Consider the following 21,016-nt stretch of genomic DNA (forward strand, 5'->3'; position numbering starts at 1 on the left):
TCGTTCAAAAGTTATCACGGTAAGATTTATTCGACGCAACGCAATAAGCCATTAATGCGTCGCGTCTACTGTGAGATGACAGGGGATGATGCGTGGGGGTAGAGATGCAGTCCAAGCAATGAAGCACCATCGCCGATAACGCGACCTGAACGCGTGAGGGCAGACGTTGTTGACGGTTGTGTTAGTTTTGCGAATTTCTTTATAGGTAACATATTTCAAGTCTCGAAGCTAATAACTACTTAGTGCATTTTTTTGTTAGTTACTGTATTTTTAAAGTGAAAATATAAATTACTAGCTGCCGCTCGCTCTTATATTAACTATATTACCGTACAGCCGAAGCTACTGAAGCTAGAATCTTAAAATTTGCAGGTAGATTCTTGTATAGCGTAAATAAGCATTAAGAAAAGGAATCAGGAATTTCCATCCCCAAGAGGAAAAATAGGGGTTTAGAGATTGTATTGAATTTCGTCAGTTTTGAAGTTCGAAACCTGAAGTTTTGAGTTATTAGAAAAATATTGTAAATATTTGTTTAAAATAGTCTGTCACGAAACTTAATGTGACAAACGAAATTCTACGCATACGAAGCCGCGGGCAACAACTAATATAACATATTTCTATGTGAAATATACTTTGAATTTACGCAGTAACTTATCGGAGTGACCTGAAAAGTTTGCCCTCTCTACACCTCTATAAAGTTCACTAATCACACTTTTTATATATTTTCCAGATTGTGGAAGGTGAAAATACCTATGAAAGGTCGAATGTGTAGATCACAAAAAGTAACTTTCAGACACAAACTGGAAGAAAAAGCCCTCTCAAAATGGCTATTTTCATATTAACATTGAATTTCACGAAAGAAAAATACTTTTGAAACAAATACTTTCATATGAATGCTGACTTATACGAAACATTTTTTTCTATTCCGTTTGTATTCCAAGCATTCGTAATGGAATCGAGTCAGATGTCATTCACAGCATTCCTACACAGTATAATAAACAAAGGAAGTATAATTTCACTTACATGAAATACCGTCATACCTTGAAAGATTCCCAAATTTTTTTTGTATCAAGATGGAGTAATAGAAAGTCATATAAATGTTTTCAATTTCACGAAATTTTCAATATGTTTATTTCAATTATTTTCAATAGTCTGATTTCATTCTATTTTAGCCTTTTCCAGTTTTTATTTGTTTCACAATGTTATGTCTCAGTTTTTACCTTTTCAAAAGGGTGTTTGATTTTGTCACTATTTCAAAAGTAGTGCCGTACGTTATATGTATCAACAAAGAGGTAAGAATAAAACTGAACCATAAACAAAAAGGAATAACTTCACGACTGTTCTGTCAATTGAATGCGTTAAATGGTTGAGATGAATTGGGGAACTAGCCGACCCGGCAAATGTTGTTTTTCCACAAAACAAAACGTGTTAGGAATCACATGTTAAAAGGTAAGACCTCGTTAATCCTTAGCTCGCACAAGTTGTCGAAACTTGTGCGAGGCTGTGCGAAACTTCTGAGGGCTGTCGTTCGTAGGGGTGCGACAGCTGGTTAACGAAAAAACAGAAACAGAAACATACATTATTTCTATCAGAACAAAGAAATGATAATAATCCCCCAATGCGTGTCCAATATTTTTCGTTCGTCCACAGTCCACACAAACAAACTGGATGGTTTGCCCACTCGAGTACATGCCACATATAATTGTCCGTGTGAAAAATATAGTGTGCTCAAATCCAAGCCCCAAACGGACATTGTTTGGCCTTGGGACTCATTATTAATAATTGTAAATGCTAATCTAATTGAAAATTGCATGTAAATTACATTTTTCATTTTGGTTATCAGGCCAATGAACATGATTTCGAGATTCGAGAGTAGAGAGGGCATCATTCCACCAAGGAATCCAATAATCAGATCAACAATCTTGACAGAGTGGTTATTATTATTATTATTTTTATTATCATTTTTATTGATAGAATATCATATTTTCATACCTATTATCCTATTCCCTATGAAGAAAAATCCAAAAACACAAAAATCATAAATACTTTTATCCTATTCCCGATGAAAACAAATCCATAACACGAAAATAATAAAAATATGTCCAGCCGTTCTTGAGTTCTCTATTATTTTTTTATCCACCCGTTCTCGAGATCATTTTTTATTATTATTTTTTTACCGTAGTATGCGCTGATCAGGCCCTATCTTCCGAAGCCCCGATACATTCGGGAAGACACGCCAGCCTTATCAACCAACTTATTAGTTTGTATGAGCCTGAGGGTCGGGAACGAATAGTTCCAATAAATTCGGCACTTTTCGTTCCTCACAACGGATACAACGGATTCAATATCCCCTGTGAGAGTGCTGTAGATGATAATAAAGCACTCTTAGGCCGAGACCGCATTTGCTGGACATGCTGGCAGCAAGTGCATTAGGGTTTCGGACGCCTCGCGGCAGGCCCTGCACCTTGTGTCAGGAACCTCTATACCCATCACGCGATTGCGGTATTATTATCATTTTATTATTAATAATATAATTATTTTCATATTTACTCACCTTTCAAACCTTCCCTGAACTTCTACAAAAAATTCAAAACCAAAAATAGCGAAATCGGTCTAACCGATCTCGAATTTTAGCGCAATTCATTTTTATATATTTGATATTCAGCACCTAAAAGCGGAAGTCACTGTTGCTCGCAAAAAGAGTGCACTTTTTACTAACTACAGATTAAATGCTGATAATGTGACAGTCGTTATCAATAACGCCAACCAGCTGACCACAACGAAATTTCTATCCGCACTACGAGCATCATGTTGTATATCGTGAACTCATTTGTTACAGGAAGAAATGATGACGATTATCATCGATGTGCTACTGGTGAGGGCCTAGAAGAAACAAAACAACTTAAAAAGTGGAGCATTTCATACATACTGACCGAAATGGATAAAATTGACACGGTGGACGAACGCGCCAATGAGAAATATGGACTGGGATACCAAAATACACTGGTAAGTAAGAAAATTACTAACAATTTTTGAGCCTAGACTGGTAGTTTATTCGCAAAAGCCAATAAATCATTATTATTCATAATGATTCGATGGATCTGATGTAAAATTACAACCTCTCAAATTTACAATTACAGCAAAAAGATCAATAAATTATTAAACGACTGGGAAATATGGCACTTACTTGTGAGATATGGCAATTATGAGGAGTAGAATACCATTTCAAAATGAAATTTATTTGTAAAGAATATTTCGAATGGGAGAAATAACATCTAATTTCATAAAATATCTATTGTGTTTGTTATTTTATTTAATTTTGAATAGTTTGAATATTGGAGACTTGAAGTTAGGACCTCTGGCACTCATTTTCCAAGTTCTAACAACTACTCTAAGAATGTAATCATAAATTTCTGTTATATTTTCTTAATAACTTCGAAAAATATCAATGCTTTTACCACATTACAAACTTCGACTAGGTTACACTCGTTTTCATTTCCCGATATCATATTCTTATTCCTCTTTTCGTTGAATACTATACATATTTTGAAGTAGGAAATTATCAACACTCACTTGCGATTGAAATTTTTTGAAACATAACTGTGAAGTTATGAATTTAATATTCTGTTTTTTTCTGATTGATTCGGCCGTTACTTGATGAAGATCCATAGTAATTTCAAAAACTACACCTCACGGTTTGAAAAATATATCAAACATGTTTCGCTAGCACAGTAGCTTTGTCAAGTGATTTAAATACTTCAAGTTGTTCTTACATTAATATTTATATACTACAGGTAACCATAAATGAGACTACCTCCAAAAAATTACCTATACCTCTACCTAAGGTACCTGTTCAATTATGATCTCCTGAAGCATATTACCTCACATCTACATCAATGATAATTCTTTCTTGGTTTTTAAGAAATGGTGATCTATTCAAATGTAGTTGGTCATTCATTAGAATGTTTGCATTTTTAAGTTTAATAATTTCCATTGCTACCAAATGATGCAGTTTCAATCCTTTATTTTCTACGTGCAAAATTTCGAACTCTTCATTAAAGATATGATTTTCTTCTAGAAGATGATTTGAATATGTTCAATTTGTTTTCTTATTTACATAGCTCGTATGATGTTCTTGAATTCGATTTCTAAATGGTCTGCCAGTTTGACCAATATATACCTTAGGGCATGTTCCACACTTTAATTTATATAATCCTGATTTCTCGAATTTGGATGTTTTGTCTTTATTATTTTTAACTAACTTTCCCAACGTATTACTTGTTCTATATGCAATTTTAATATCTCGTTTCCTCATAAATGAAGCCACTTTCTCCGTTGGTTGTCCAAAATACGTTAAAGCTCTATAATTTTGATCTACCTTCAGGGCGTTTTTCCTATTGATAAAGTAACAAAAAAACGAGAAATTGTGGATTTATTTTTATTATTTTAACATGAAGTAAAACCAAAAAAACAATGCTACATAGCTAAACTAAGCATAATATTGATACACAAGTGTTTGCAAAGTGATTATAAGTCTTTGTAAAAACATTTTCTTTTCGTCGAAGCGAATCCTAATGAATTTAATATGGATATTGTATTCCAACAAGATGGAGCACTATCACATTACCCCAGACAAGTAGGAAACTATTTGGATACTACTTTTCACGGTCGTTAGATTGGCCGTCGAAGTCCTACAGAATGGCCAGCCTGCTCGCCAGATTTGACAACTTTGGACTTTTTTTATGGGGCGATTTGAAGCAAACGGTTTATGAAACCGAACCTGCTTGAATATTGGATATAAGGCAGAGATAAATATTTGTAGAGATATGAGCAGATGATTTGATAGTGAAATCTCATTATGTTTAGATTGATTTTATTACGATACATTTTCGTTGAATATGGATGAATTTGATATTTCATATGGTTGATGTCTTTTGGAACTACTGTTTCTGTGGCAGTTTCATAAACACAGTTTTTCATTATGCCCCTTATATTTTCTCTAGTGTGATCTAGTCCGCTGGAAAAACTGAATATATGTCATCTTGAAAACCTTTCGATCTTATCAAATCCGCATCAATGAATACAATAAATGAATTGAATGAGTGAAATTTGTTCAGCACGAGTTGATTTATGAATAAATCCAATTTTAGAATTATTTTGTAGGTCCAGAAAAGATGAGTATTGCCTTTAGTCATGGCAGCAATCCACTTTAAGAAACAATATAATTCAGAAATAAAACCTTTTAAGAATTGTACTAGATATGCCTTCAAAAATCAGAAATGACCAGTTTCTGAATATATTTTAGAAACTACAATAAGCTTAAAAGTTGGTGGAACGCGCGTCAAGAAGAGTATTGCAGTTCTGGGATCTGGGAACATGCTTGTTTTGCAAAGAGAGGTTCCAGATCTACATTTTACTGATCTGATATGTAGAAAATTCAAGCCATGTCAACAATGAATGGAAGTTCTCCATTTCAAAATATTCAAGTAGCATTTGTTATCTGATGTTGTTTAAATCTTTTTATTTGATCTAACTTTCAATATTAGAAAGATAGAGAGAAGCATTCGTAAACTCAACTTAATTCCTCAATACATTTTTTAATTCTAAACTTCACAAGATTGATTCCTCTCTTTGAACAATAACCAATAAAATTTCAGTATCTATTGTGAATATTGTTGGTTTATGTCAGGTCATGAAATCTCCATGTTTACCTTCAATAAAACAGGAGAATAAAAACTCATTTGTTCGTAATTTTTCATATAATCTTCAGTGATTTTTACTACCTTGCAACGCCATACCAGGGTGAATCAACGATGTGTGGTTGGACGATACTTGTAGAAAATAATAAAAGCTAGGTTACAAAAATAACTACCAACACAGGGTGACTAATAAACATGTCACTTATCAAAGTTATGTTGTTCAAATAGGACATCCTACATATTTTAACACTCTCACTGTACTACGATCAAATAGTATGAAAAAATGTTCACGATATATTTTATGAAAGCTCCTAGTGTGGACTATTCTGGTAAGGCATAACTCACCTGCTTGTTTTATTTAAGGAAAACAAAACTTTGATAAGTCTCACGTTTATTAGAACCCTGAATGTTGGTACTCATTTTCGTAACATAGCTACCATCACTTTCTACAAATTCCACTCGAAACATTCTTTTCTATCTTGAACAGGGAAGTTGCCATTGTCCATTCATACATCGTTCATACACCCTGTGTATGAGCCGCCTTGATGTTGAGACACCACGTCATCGACAATAAATATTATTTGATGTGGAGACCTTCGTATTTGGTATTTTAATCGGTTTTTCCTACCTACTTCAAAATACCAATTAGTGATGAATTTTTTTCGGGTAACATTTTCCAGTAGCAGAATATTTCCAATACTAATTTCCGGACGAAAGATGTTGAAGCAGGTTTGTTATCTATCTTGGAAAATCCAAGTTCCCAGTAGAACATTAACTAGATGGCAAGAGTGAAATTCAGTGTTCAAAACAGAGACGGCACGCGCTGTTTTCAAGCTGTTCTCTGCAGATAATGATTCAAACGACAGTGACCTGTAATTTAGCCTGTGAGACAACGTAGGGCATCATCACTGTGGTCTAACATTTATTTGGCACCATACTTCGAAGAACGGAGTACTTAGATCAATAGTAGTAAATTTTTCCGGCAGTTTTAAATTCTTTTTGTAGTCTAGATGTTCAGTGATTTTTTGGTAAATCCTAATATGATGCTAAAGACAGATTCCGGTCCCGTCGATTGCAGCATCCCCTTCTCCCTCGCAAGGGTGATAGCAGCTTTGTTACCTTTCAGTTTAATGTCGCCAGCAATACAGACCAGATACAATTTGTTAAGTCCTCCTGTTGTGGAAAATTTTTGTGGACATACGTTGCTCGGCATTTGGCAAAATCGAACCTCATACATGAGTAACATGTATGAGGTTCCATTCTGCCAATATCTCTACTTACATTCCGTTTGGAACATGGTTTCACGGGTTCTCAAGCAGGTTGCTGTCTCTTTTCTGAAGGTGTTTTTGATTCATCTATAAACCAACACTCATCTGCTCTTATTATTTTCTTCTCCCCAGGGATCGAATCTTCTCCACTTGAAAGTAGGAATATATAATGACAGTTCATAATAATTGGCAGTTGAAAACATTGAGTCGAATGTCGTTTTTAGAAGGAAGATTAATCTCCCTTTTGAAGATGATCATTTGGTGATCGAAACACGTGTCGAAATGTTAAAATAACGATTTGGTGTGGGGATAAAACTCCAGTAATATTCATTACTACACCAAAGGTTCCAAACAGTGCATCACATGTTAATATTGATAATGGATGACAACTGGAAAATTAATTGCTAGACTCTGGCATACACACAGTTCCAACCATCGACTGATATAACTTACATGAACTACTCAGTAGACAAAATGCATACTTGCAACCGCAAAGTTTGTTTTTTGACAGATGTGATTTCGCAAGCCAATGAAAGAATCTAGAACCTCAAATACAGTTGAACTACAATTGCTATATTTTTCTTATTACTGTACTACGGCTACAGTAATCGTGTTGTGTCCCTCTCAAAGCAGATCACTGTCAATAGAAATATGCGTGTACAGAGATTGTCATCGTGGTAGTTTTCAATATATGTCTGACAATTCGATTCAATTTTGAGGCCCGTGGCAAATTCATTGGAAGCCCCAAGAAAAGTCGTCCCATTGTAATAAATAAATCACTGACAGTTACCCAACACTAATATTGTGTCCATTTCAATCAAATATATAATTTTCCAAAGCAGAGGTATAACATATTCAAAATAAAATAATAGTTTTATGTTAACAAGATGTTATATGTCATACGACAACCCTCAGAAGTCGAAACTTGTGCAAGCTAAGGACTAACGAAGTCTTACCTGTTAACGTGTGATTCCTAATACGGGTTCGACGATAGCAAGTGAAAATCGAGCATTCAACCTGGGGCTTAAACCATCGACTCACACATCGGCCGATTGACTGAGTGAACAAAGCACTCACGTCGAACCGCCCGGCTACCGATTAATAAGTCTTTCTTTCGAGCTTTCTATTCCGCAAAAAGTATCAATAACATCATCAAAGTTCAAAGATTGGGCCATAGAATTTTCAATAGATAAAATAGCCTGTTTAATTCTATACAGTTTCTTAAATTTCGTAGTTTATCAACTTCAAAAATGATCTCACAGCAAAAGCTGTAGTCACAGGTATTGTAACAAACTTCAGGAAAGCTGCATGATATAAAATGATTCTTTATTATCATTAAATCAGCAAGTTCTTCAAAACAAGTTGACTTTTCTATTTCATCTCTGCAGGTGGACCAAAAACTGAGAATTTTCCTTGCAAATGATTGAAATATGTCTTTTCCATATATTTCAACAAACTATAGTGCTTTATTTGATAGATCAGTATCATTTAAATTCTGCAAAGTAGCAGGTTGTAAAACACTGAAATTGAAAAAAATATTCGATAAAATATGTTCACTTCAAGAAAACTTTCCGGATCTTGAAGACGCTCATATCCGCAAATTCGTCAAAATGACCTTTCATCTTCCTCTGACGAGTTTTATTAAACTCAGGGTTGATGGAGCACTATTTCCTTCCATTTTTAAATTCATATCGATACCTTTCCAGTTCTTGCACACAAATTTTCAAACATTTCAAGGTGCTTGAAAAATCGGTGGCTTTCGTCTGAAGTGCTTTAGAGGCTGAATCGACAAATTGTGAAATTTTGCAGTGAAAAACCATCAACTTCTTGAGTGGAATAGCTTCATTATTTTGATCTGATTTGCAATTTAACAAAATGGTTTTCATTGATGCTTTTTGGACTTCAACAAACCGGACGTTTTTAAAGCAAAAATCGCATTATAACGTCCTGCCCATCTAGTATAATCCAATGTGTTTAATGTTATCGAAGTTGAAGACTCCCTTCCTTCATCAGATATAAAACTTGATGAGATATGCCAAAAATATTTCAAAAAATTTTTGCATATCAATAACCTCTCTTACAGCATCACAACATCACTATGTACTAGATTTGAGTTATGAGCAGCACAGTGAACATATACCGCATTAGCTTCGATATATTTTATGAGTTTTTGAACACCACCATAAGTGCCTTCATTTGTGTTAGCACCATCATATATATTTTTTTCTCGACAACTGTTTTGAGATAATTTCTGTCATTTATGGATTTAATAATTTGATTAGACATTGCTAAGGCTGTTTTGTCTTCAATTTCATAAAATCCTAAAAATTACTCTTTAATAACATCACATTTGACCTGTTTTTGAAATATCTTGAGTCGTATAAAATATGATAGAGTAAAATGGTGCAGCGTTTATTTCATTCATGAGTGGATTTTCTACTTTTAGAACCAGAACTCAAGTATTTTATCTGGCCACTTGGTTTACTTAACAATTTTTGTTAAATCGGAACGTATATTTTGTTAATAACTCAACATTACTCAAAACGTTTCCTCAGGAACTTGGATCTGCCTTTTCTCTATGACCACGAAAGGCTGAACTACACGTTGAGAACGTTGAAGTAACATCATGCTAAAAATATTATTTTTTTTCTTGATCATAGACTCTGTATCTGGTGTTCCTTGTACTCGCTATTGTTGATACGTACGACAAGAATCCAGGTGAATTATCGATGTCTCGTTTCTTTCTATGGCGTCTACAATGTAATTTCAGTCGTCATAGCCTTTCACACCAACATTTTGTATTTTTTAGATGCCCTATTTGCAAATAACTAACATGGTTTACAATACGCCTTCTGAAGTATTAAGAAATAGGATAGCCGTGTATGTTCAAGTTTCACACCAGACTTGGAAACAATATAATGATGCGTTTCACTTGATCATTTAGTTCTTTAAAATCACTCTTATCAGTAATATATGGTGAAGATGCAATAATGTTCACACTTTGATTCCTTCTAATACCTTGTGGTTGTTCTGGATACATTTGGCATCGGGTGCTGCATCTGTCATTCTGTTAAGTTTGGTTAAGTCCTATTCTTCACTTTCAGAGCACTGTTCACTTATTTTTTTAACAACAAATCTTCATTCTTGAAGTACTGACTAATTTTAAATAACTGATTATTCCTTCTTCAGACTCTCTTTTTCTATTTCGTTTTTCGCTTCCACTCAGATATTTTCTAGAACTAGACATGTTGAAATATAACTTTTACAATCAACTTCACTTTGCTTTCATTTGCAGGTTAAATGAAAATGAAACTACAAAAAATCAAAGACACAAATGACTCACTGTCACAAAAATCAAACGAAGAATGCGTAGTACAGCCCTTCGTATTAAAAAAATACAAATTTGGGATCACCCTAACATCATGCGTTGCTAAATCTTCAGCGCCGTGAGAAAAGTACACTCTCGGTTAATAAAATGCGGGAATTTTCCAAGGATCACGACTTTGTCCGCGCCACCTGATACCACGACAAAAAATGCAGCAATCAATGGATGCATTCTAAAATTGATCTTTTTTTTGTGAATGCGTTTGTATCTCACCTAATTATTTATTTGGACTTATATATGGTCTTTGGTTGAGTATAGCTTTAAATAATGTTATGAATGATTTCATAGAATTTATGTTTTTCACCAAAGGCCCCCGACAGGCAAGGGGTCCCGTCAGGCAAGGGGCCTGTGTCATTTTGCCAGTTTTGCCACCCTACAGTTACGCCACTGCGTACTGAACCAGAAGTCCGGATTTTAATATAGAGATTGCTAATTCACTTTCTAACAAATAGTTCTATTCTCTATAGAATGGAAATAAGGGCATATCTCAGAAGTTCCGATACAATGTTTGGCATCACAAGTTCTCCAAATGAGAAGGTCTTCGGAGAAACCAAAATCAAAGTGTTTATAGAAAAATGAAACTCAAACAAGGTCTTCTTTTTGGCAAACTTCAACTGTCTTTCATCTGTTACCAAAAACGATTGAAGTATAGCAACAATTCCTCAAGAAAGTTTATCAAAATGTTTGGTCTATGTCAACCATTAACTATCAATGAAATAACTTCACCCATTAGAGTAACTAATACTAGAGAAATCGTTAAGTTCTTGAAAACAACAACACTTATTGTTGAATAATAATACTCGTCACAGTAACATCGAGAAGATTCAATAGAACTGGCCGATACTTGATGAAAATCCATATTAAAAAACTGATTAATACAGTTTGTTGTATGATTTTCACTATAAAGGGTTTTACAAAAACCACGACACAGGCATTTACCAAATCCTACTATGTGGAGAGATTCTGATTTTCTGACAGTCATCCACTAAATTAATATAAATTTTGTCATTTACCACTGTAGAACAATGTTCTATTGAAAATCATGTTACGCAAAAATTAAATCCAAAATAAGCACTTCTCTCTCTTTCCTCACCGACCAAATTGCTATTATTAGGAGATGATCGGGACTTATTCCAACCTCCAATAGGGACACTTTCACATAAGCAAAAATTATCGTTAATTTCTAATGCACTGCATTTCTGATGTTTTGGAGCTGGGCTGGTTTTAGATTTATTCTACGCCAGACGTTCCAGTTCTACATAACGCTTTAGCACTGGCGAAACATCCCCAAATGGTCATCTGAGAGAGGTGTTTGTTCATGGATTAAAATTATTACATGAGACATACTGTGATATTTGAGTCCTCATGAAGAATTTACAACAGTTCACAATTTTCTGAACGATTAGATTGTCGGGGGCTAGCTCATGGCCTGATTCACTGCGACCTTTTCAGATCTATTGTGATGCTTCTTGGTTTTTAGAGCTCATTGTCTAGCTTGATATCTTTGATCAGACTCCATAGCTTTGAAACTAACCCCTTCATATAGCTGGCTGCCTCTGGTTCCTCTTCCTCGCATTTCGCGTGTCTCAGCCTTGCTATTTTGCTTCACATTCACAGAGCACATGCAGTGCGTTTTTTTCCTCTTCTTGACATAACCTTTATTGGGTTTCTTCTGTCAGACCCATGTTGCTCATATGTTTCCTGAGTCGGCTATGACCCGTTAGTAGGCCCACCACTACCCTTACAACCTTACGGTTGTGGTTCAGCAGGTCTTCCGTGAATCTGGGCGATGGTTTCTTTATGAACTCTTTCGCCTGCCTCATTCCTGGGAGCTTATTCCACCAATTTATCGATTCGGTTTGCATCCATGAATTTACAGATGTCTTTATACATGCTTTCGCTACCCCGCAGAAGGGTTCTGGGCCCATCATGCCGCCTGGCTGTCGGAGGAAATGGCAATGGTTTCATTTGTGATCTTCTGCCTGTTTATTTCTCCTATACAGTGTTCGATGGCCGCTACTTCTGCCTAAAACAGAGTTTCTAAACGATGATTTGAATATTAGCAAATTTAATTATCTAACAACTCGTCCAGGCCAGTCTCAACACCCTACACAGTAGGTTAATGGACTGACACCTATCAGAAAACAACTACTTCCCTGGCTAATACCACGAAGGGCGTTGGATTATATCCGACAGGTGTCAGTGCAGGATTCTTCACAAAAGTTATTCCTGTATATGCTGTTGGCGATACAACTGCCGCAATAGATGTGAAAATTATCAAATTTGATGAAATCAAAATCAAAAAATAAAACAGCATTGGTGATGAAGCATATCTCAGCTCTATTTTGACCTGATATATGCCTCATCAGTGGTTCAAACTGAATCACAAATGCATTGTTGTACTGAACTGTTCTTAAAAAAAGTATGAATAAGCATGCAACTCTTTCTCCACGAAGACCTATGTATGTAATAGACAGAAAGCCCAAACCTTGCTTATTTGACAGCTGCAGAGAAAGACAGAAATCGATTTCTCGTTCAGCAGCCAATGTTGAAGCTTGACTTTGCAACTAACCTTAATGGCGTCACTCAATTATGTTGGATGAGCAACGTCCCATAAACGGCGTCTCAAAAAAGGGAGATGTATTTGATCAACTTCAACAATGACATTTATGAGAGTTTTGAAAATGTTTTTAATTGGCCGGAAGTAAGCACTGATGGCGAATTCATGAATAAAATTCAGAATACAGATTTGTTTTGGTAGATACTATTCTTTTAAAATATATATATATATATATATATATATATATATATATATATACACGTGTTTCGGGCTTTTTGGCCCATCATCAGTATGGTGCAGCCAAGTGTAAGGATGGTAACCAAGTGTTGCCCATCCTTACACTTGGCTGCACCATACTGATGATGGGCCAAAAGCCCGAAACACGTGTCTATGGTTTGCCACTTTCTTGAGTGCTATGTCCGATATTATCTTCTGTTTATATAAATATATTCACTAGATAAATAACCTTTTCGTTGCCTCAATCAGGAAATATATTAAATCGATTGGAAAAAAGTCTTCGTTTACTGAAAAAAACCAAACCGCAAATATTTTATTAGGTTTTGCACGTAATATCTCAAGGTTAAACAACATAACATTTTATATTATATAATATCAATTACCTCCATGAATAATCAGAATATGAAATTTGTTTCACATCATAAATAATTAAATTTTAAATTGAAAGGGGTATACCTTTGGGAGAGGTTAGTTTTCGCGAAAGAAAGGTGTTTACATATCTGTTTACTCCCAGGGTTGACTTGAAAAACAGCTTCAGCTGACACTTCGCCCATGGTATCGGAAGGAATGGCGAACTATTGAAGTGAGATCGAGTGAGCATAATCAATATCTGACGTAAAACGAGTACATGAGGCTCAAATTATTGACACACATAATTCTCTGAAAATTGTTATTTTAACTTCAAGTCTTAAGAGTTAGCCTGTTACTAAATTGCATGAAACGAAAGACACATCCCAACACACCATGACTTCCAGAAATATAGGAATTCCCAACAAACAGATGCAGAGAAGGTCGTTTGTCTCGCAACATTACAATATCTCTATTCTGGATTTCAACTAATAATATCAACTTTGAAAAATTTAGTAACATCTGGGTTTTTCCAGAGAATGTTAGGTTGTGTACACCTAGTGCGTTATTTTCCAACTATTCTAGCGTTACGTAAGACTATGTTTATAATGATCTCCCGAAATGTATCAAACATGGTTACACAGTAATGTTCGCAGATGACACTACCTTATCAGTGTCGGGTATCACAATAGATAAGTTAGAATTCAATATAAACTCAGTCACGGACTGAATGCAAATGAAATAATTCACTTGGGTTTCTCCTTGAGAAAGGCATTAAATCTTATTAACGTCCAACTATCTGATACAGCCAAACTCCTAGGTATGTACTTAGATAAAACCTTGTCTTGGGAGTCTCACATTGATCATGTGTGTAAAAAATTAATTCAGGCAATATTTGCAATACGCCAGCTCAAAGAGTTGCTAGACTTAGATGTTATCAAGACGGTCTATTATTCTTTGGCCTATTATTACATGGCTCAAAAAATACTAATGTGGGGTACTTCTGCTGGCGCAAGACGTGTATTTATTCTACGAAAAAGAATCATGAGAATCATATTTGACATTGTACCGAGATATAGCTGTAGAGCTTTATTTTCAAAATATAAAATATTAACTTAACCCTTTATCTATATTTATAAAGTTCTACATCATGTGAAATACAACATAGTTTTTCAAACACGAATCAGTCACTCACAATTATGCAACACGAACTAAACACTTGACCATCCCAAAAACACAAAACTTCGACATTCAAGGAATCTCTTAGGTATAACGGCATCATACTGTTCAAGAACCATATCAAAGAATTACTGACGAACGGGGGTTATTATAGCTGAGTTCTTGCAAAGTGATGTCTTAATATAACTTGTTCTCACTGCTTTTCCTTCCTATTTTTATGTTAATCCTTTTAATTGTATATAATTATATTATGTTGTTTTATAATAATTTGTCAATGATTTTAAAATTTGCATCAGTATGTCGCTTGTAGTGTTTTGTATAGTGCCTGTTTTATTTGTTAGGTATATATTTATTTATTTACATTTATATAGTTATTTATTGTTATTTTTATCATTGATATGTCTTATATCATAATGATCTGGAAGATGAATAAATACAACAACAATAATACGAAAAACTCCCACAACATGAATCCTCCGGACTCACATGTCACTGAAATAATGGAGTAAAATTCAATTTGATATTGATTTATAGAATGAGTAGATATTACAGCTTTTATTATGACTCTTTCTTGACTGCAATTTATAGAAACATATAAAATCATCTGACAACATTCCATTAGAGCTCAGTCTCTGTTTTTCTAATTTTGGTTATTGTTTCCTGTTCTTCACAAATCTTTGGTAACAGGTTGATAGAAGTGTACCCCTTGTAAAATTTTTTTGATTCTACTAATGTCATGTTTTTGATTTCGTTGAATATCATGCCTATTATAATGACATTATAAGTACGCCAAACATAATTAAATCATTGCTCGAAGGATCCGTTTTTGAAACAACTTTTATGTATGTACATTCCCATAAAATGGTGTGACTCAGTTGGAGGGTGACTTGTAAAGCCTTGAAACAAAGTTGTTTGTTCAGAATTGATGAAAAATAATAAATGCTTATTTCAGAACATCTAAATGATTTCAACCTTGTACCCGAAACTTATCGCAGGGTTGAAAATCAAGAAGGTTGCGCTAAATTATTCATTGTCGATATGAATATTAACATCCTTGAATAAAATGAAGTCAGTAACGAATAGCAGCTCATATAAACGATGAAACACTTACATAAGCTAACAATAAAATTTGTTGATGACAGCATGTATACAGAAGATGAATAATACGAAAATAAATAATTCTTTCAAAAATTTAAAAATAGTTCGACACTTACTTCTGAAGCTTTTCAATTTGAAGACGAAATTTATACACACGACAAGTTACTGAGTAATTGACTCTTCAGTGGTTTATATTACGAAGTAACTTTTTGGGATGACTTTTCAGTTTGCCTCTTACTACACTTCAGCAGATTCTTTATTGGTTATATACCCAATAAAACAGTAAAAAGGATTGATTCCTTCACAAAAAAAAAACTTCTTTCAAAGAATACTTACCTTCAGTCTCTTTATAGAAACGTAATTATGTACCTATATCTCCAATCCAGATATGATATGATAACAACTTCAGTAACGAGTCGAAAGAAAGTAAGTTACAATCCTTCTAAAGCTAAAAACATAGTATGATCAGAATCTGTTCGACTATTCATATATTTCAAACTAGCAAAAATGAATTATAAATACATCGATACTATTATAGAATTTTTTTTATAATATTGTCATGCATACAAACACTTCTCACATCCAAATTCTTCAACTAATTGTCATCAATTTATGTGAACAATATATAGTTGCTGAGGGAATAAACAACGAGTTGTGACTATATAGTTTCAATTTCGATTAGAGAAATAACACTTTGTAATGAAATTGCTTCAAAACAAGCTAAAAACCAACTCTCATACTGAGGAAATAATGATCACAGTAATCATTTGGTATTCACGGGACTAATTGGATTGTTTTGGTGTTAGGTGTGACATTTATTTTTTTTTTAATTCAAGAATAACATTTTTCAATTTTCATGTGATGGTCAATCATCAAAATACGTAGAAACAAAATATGAAAACAACATATAAGCCATTCCGTATTCCTGCATGGATTTAGAAAACAGTATCATTTGGTGCAAGATTCATATAACGGGCAGAAGTGAAAAGTGTGGCGAACCGAATAAGTTCAGAAAAAGTTAATTATTTTTCAAGAAAAATGTTTGTGATGTTAAGGAATGAGAACTTCTGTCATTCTTTGGGAAAAAGCACATCAATGAAGTTAAAGAATGCGCAGGTAATAGCAAAATTTAATGTTGTTACAACGTCATAATTAGATATTAGAGTTTCTAACATATGTAAGAAACATCTAGAATTTCATATTATTTACTTTTTAAACTATTTAAATTATTCTTATATTGTTGAACATGCTTTCAAAACCCACAACTTAGGCATGCACATTGAGAATAACAAAGATGAAAGTTCAGTTTCAGAAAATCAGAAGTGTATAAATTATCGTGTGGGTCACGTCCGATATTGTATATAGGTCAAACTGGAAGAGCGTTGAAAGCCCGCATAAAGGAACACAAATATAGTTTTCATAATGGAAAAATAAGTTCCACACATGCCAGTCATTTAATCTCAGAGGGACATGAGTTCAACCATGAATACAAACCCCTCCATTTCCAGAAGAAAGGTTTGGAACTCAACCTGTTGGATAGTATGGAAATAAACAAATTCAAAAACTCTCAAAATCTTATGAACGATCAAACTGAATTGAATAATTCGCCATTATTGAATCTGTTCATTTGCAGGTAAAAATAGTTAGGTATATTTCCAGGTATACTTTTGAAAAATTTATTGATTTTGTTAATGAATTCATACCTGGCCTTTTCAGGTAGATGAGTAGGTACCAGGTTAGAGTATAAAATGGTTGTTATTTAGAAGTAACTCTTAGTTATGCTTGAGGAAGTTATTGTATGGCGAAACACGTGTCGCGGTTTTTGTAAAACCCTTTATAGTAAAAATCATAAGATAAACTGTATTGATTAGTTTTTTAATATGGATTTTCATCAAGTATCGGCCAGTCCTATTCAAGTTTTATATTCGTTTTGAGTATCTGCAAACAAACGATAAATATAATTTCAAAAAACATCGGTTCCGACTTATGCCGAATTTATTGGCAGTCAGTCAGTCTCCACTTTCAGAGACATACAAACTAATAACCCTGATGTGGTCATCAAAATCGGAGTTTTCTGCTCCGGGTGAAGCGAATCTCGAAGTTTCGAGATTTACTCTGCGAACTCTCCAGACCACTTTGTTGAAAAAATGTTCAAATTGCAGGAGTCCTAAACTATTCTCTAATCTTAAGATCATATCGATTCATTTCAAAACGGTAGAAATTTTACCTAGACAAATGTATTTTTGGTACGCTACGTCTGCTACGAGCAAACGATTTTCGGACCCAGTGACTGCTTACTTCGCTGTTGTGGAAATGGTCATTGTTGAACGATGCTGGCACGCCCTCCAATTGTCAGCTTGTCATTTCTGTCAAACTTCACGCGTGTTTCTCCACACAAGTTTTCATCATCTGGAAATGGACTATAGTGACTATACTGAATAGTCGTCATGTGCGTCGAGAAGAGTAATAGTATGTGGGAACAGTGTTTGTATCGGAAAAATTGTCTTTTTTATCATTACATTTTTGAACATAAGTTCCTACCTACAGTATTGTATAAACCTTCTAACGGTTTTCAGTGACTGAAAAATGAATCCGGCGCTAAATGAAAACAAAAATACCTGCTCTTCTTGGCGGAAAGTCAAATAATTCACTGTCTTACCTGCTTCTCACCTAATTTCCCTTTATTGATAAACTTGGCACATACTTTGAAGGAGACAATTAGAATTGTTTCCTTGATACCTTCGATGGGAAAAATGTTCTATATGAACATGTTATTGACAGCATAATACAAATTTCCCCAACATTACATTTGTTTCTATGATGAATATACGATTATTTTTTTTCTGGTTGATCAGAATTATCGACACGGGAGTGATGAGATTCCTGAACTTTTTCAAAAATGCTCTCACAATTGTTTTTCGAAACTGAATGTATGGGACGGTATTTTGAGAATTTGAATTATGTTAATACTAATCGGGTGAAAACCAATCGATCCACCAACATAAAAGAGATTCCAGGGACCATAAATCTCGATAGCGAAGGAGCATTTGACAATGCATGGATCAGCTTTATCTGAAAAAGACAGAATCGACCATAACTGGCTAAATATACACCATGTTCATGAACAGAAGAGCTATTACTACCCTGAAAGTAGTAAGACAAGACTAACCTTGATGCTATTCTGGAACGCTTACTTGAAGGTTTTACGCAAAGGGATAGTCTAGCCTAGAATGTGACGTGTCAAAAGATATGTAGTGAATCTTTTGGGACTTAGGACCCTATTGGATATATGTGAAGATTCCAAATCAATAAGGTATCCAATATTCACAATAAGAGAAATAATGATGCACCGCTCACGGTGCATCACACCGTCAGCGGTAATGACAATCCTTCTAGACATGTCTATATCTTCTTGGAGAGAGATACTAGATGAACAACATGCTTTTCGCTGATTACCCAAAACATTTTTTCATAGTTTTTTCATCAGAAAACGACAGTATTCCTCATAATTTCATAAGTGCTTCCGGAAAATGTACAATTCTACTCATTTGCGACAAAAGCTGAAGTACTAGTATCGGTTTCTCCCGTTTCCGTCTCTCGGCTGTCGTATCAAAAAAATTTAATTTTTTTTTATTGGATTCGTGATGCCCTTAACGAAATCCAGAACTATAATCTGATGGAATTGTGGAATTGGCCGCATTGGTAGTGCGCTCGACTCACGATCGGAAGACCGTGGGTTCGATTCCCGCCTAGACCAGATATTTTTCTCGAGATAATTTATCTGGTTGAAGCTGGAATGATTCTGCAACCGTGTTAGGAATCACACGCTCAAAGGTAAGACCTCGTTAGTCCTTTGCTCGCACAAGTTTCTCAACTTCTTAGAGTTGTTGTATGGGAGCGACAGCTGATTAACGGAAAAACAGATCTTAAACAGATGGAACATTCCAGGTATAGAGACTGCCTAGAGAGTTATTGCCTCTGATACTCAACACGCAAAAGCAGGTTCTAATGACAAGACAGTTATTTTTGTGAAACTAATTGAAGTAAACTCAGGATGCCCGTTATGAGAATAATGAATTTGAATATGCACGTTGTTATAAAACTTATTTTCGTAGTCTTCGAACACATATTTGTTGTGATTGATTTACTTTTCGAAATAAGTTTTTTACAAAATTAAAAAAAAATCGGATACTTTCTGAATTCATCTTTTGTTGTATGATTCTTCAAGATTTCTCAAATTTACTATGAAATTTCTAATAAACGTGAAAAATAATTATTGACCCACTCGACTCATCCTTGTAGGTCTACTTGTAGCACATGTTAATCATCATTATCATCTTCTAACTCCCGACAGTTACTCATCAACTACGAAAACTAACGAATACAATATTTGTATTCGTTATATTGAACTTACTCGAATTAACAGGAATACTGTTGATAACTAGACTATACATATTGTCACGCCGTGGGCATCGCATACGCCACTGACACAGAAGCCTGACAAAGTATCTGATGCTGACGCGTTATCAAAGAACTGGTTCTAAAGAGCAATGCTTTCGTTCAGGAATGCGATTGTGCGAATGTTCAACTGTCGTATATACAGTCCAACGAAAACTTGACCACCTCCCCTGTAAGTCAAAAACGGACATGTTATCTAAAATCAAAATCAATATCTAAAATCAAAGAACACGTTAATTAATTTTTTATTTCTAGAGGGACTAATTGTGACATGAATGTCATATCCGAAACTTCACCTGCGGTCAGCAACTACCCCCCATATTTTTTTCAATGGCATGGGGGGTCGAGTGATACATCATTTGAAAGGTTTTTTGTCCCTATATTACCTCTGTACTGTTTTCGAAATTAGTTCATTCGTTATTGAGAAATTGAATGTTGAATGTTGAACGTTTTATTTAAGAAAAAACAGAAAATTCGCTTTTGTTCATTTTAATGAGTGAATCAACAACAAATAATATCAGTGGAAACAAAATCAAAGGATAAATTGTTCCAAATAATCTCCACCTAGTTCCATACAATAATACAATCTACTCTCGAAAGCGTTCTGTACATTATTCAAGATGTCCGGAGTCAGCAATCGGAATTCCTGAACAATTCTCTGTCGCATGTCTTCTAGATTTTTAGGTATAGTAGAGTACACTTTCGACTACAGGTGTTCCCACAGAAAAAAGTCCATCGGTGTGAGATCAGGTGATCAGGCTGGTCACTCCACTGGACCCCTTCTGCC

At 34.6% G+C, this 21,016-nt stretch overlaps 1 protein-coding gene across 1 annotated transcript in view; it reads left to right on the forward strand.

Annotated features, from left to right (window-relative positions):
• Positions 1–1,310: 1,310 nt before the first annotated feature.
• LOC111507343 (chloride channel protein 2) overlaps positions 1,311–21,016 on the forward strand; it is a 92,628-nt gene continuing 72,922 nt past the window's right edge. The window contains exons 1-2 of the mRNA XM_074184395.1: positions 1,311–1,446; positions 2,837–3,003. Coding sequence (XP_074040496.1) covers positions 1,398–1,446; positions 2,837–3,003 — 216 coding nt within the window. The 5' untranslated portion in view covers positions 1,311–1,397. The remainder of the gene's footprint in view (positions 1,447–2,836; positions 3,004–21,016) is intronic.

This window comes from Leptinotarsa decemlineata, unplaced genomic scaffold (genome assembly GCF_025532065.1).
Source record: "Leptinotarsa decemlineata unplaced genomic scaffold, Ldec_3_MD MMD2_tig00026354_RagTag_RagTag, whole genome shotgun sequence".
Taxonomy (NCBI): domain Eukaryota; kingdom Metazoa; phylum Arthropoda; class Insecta; order Coleoptera; family Chrysomelidae; genus Leptinotarsa; species Leptinotarsa decemlineata.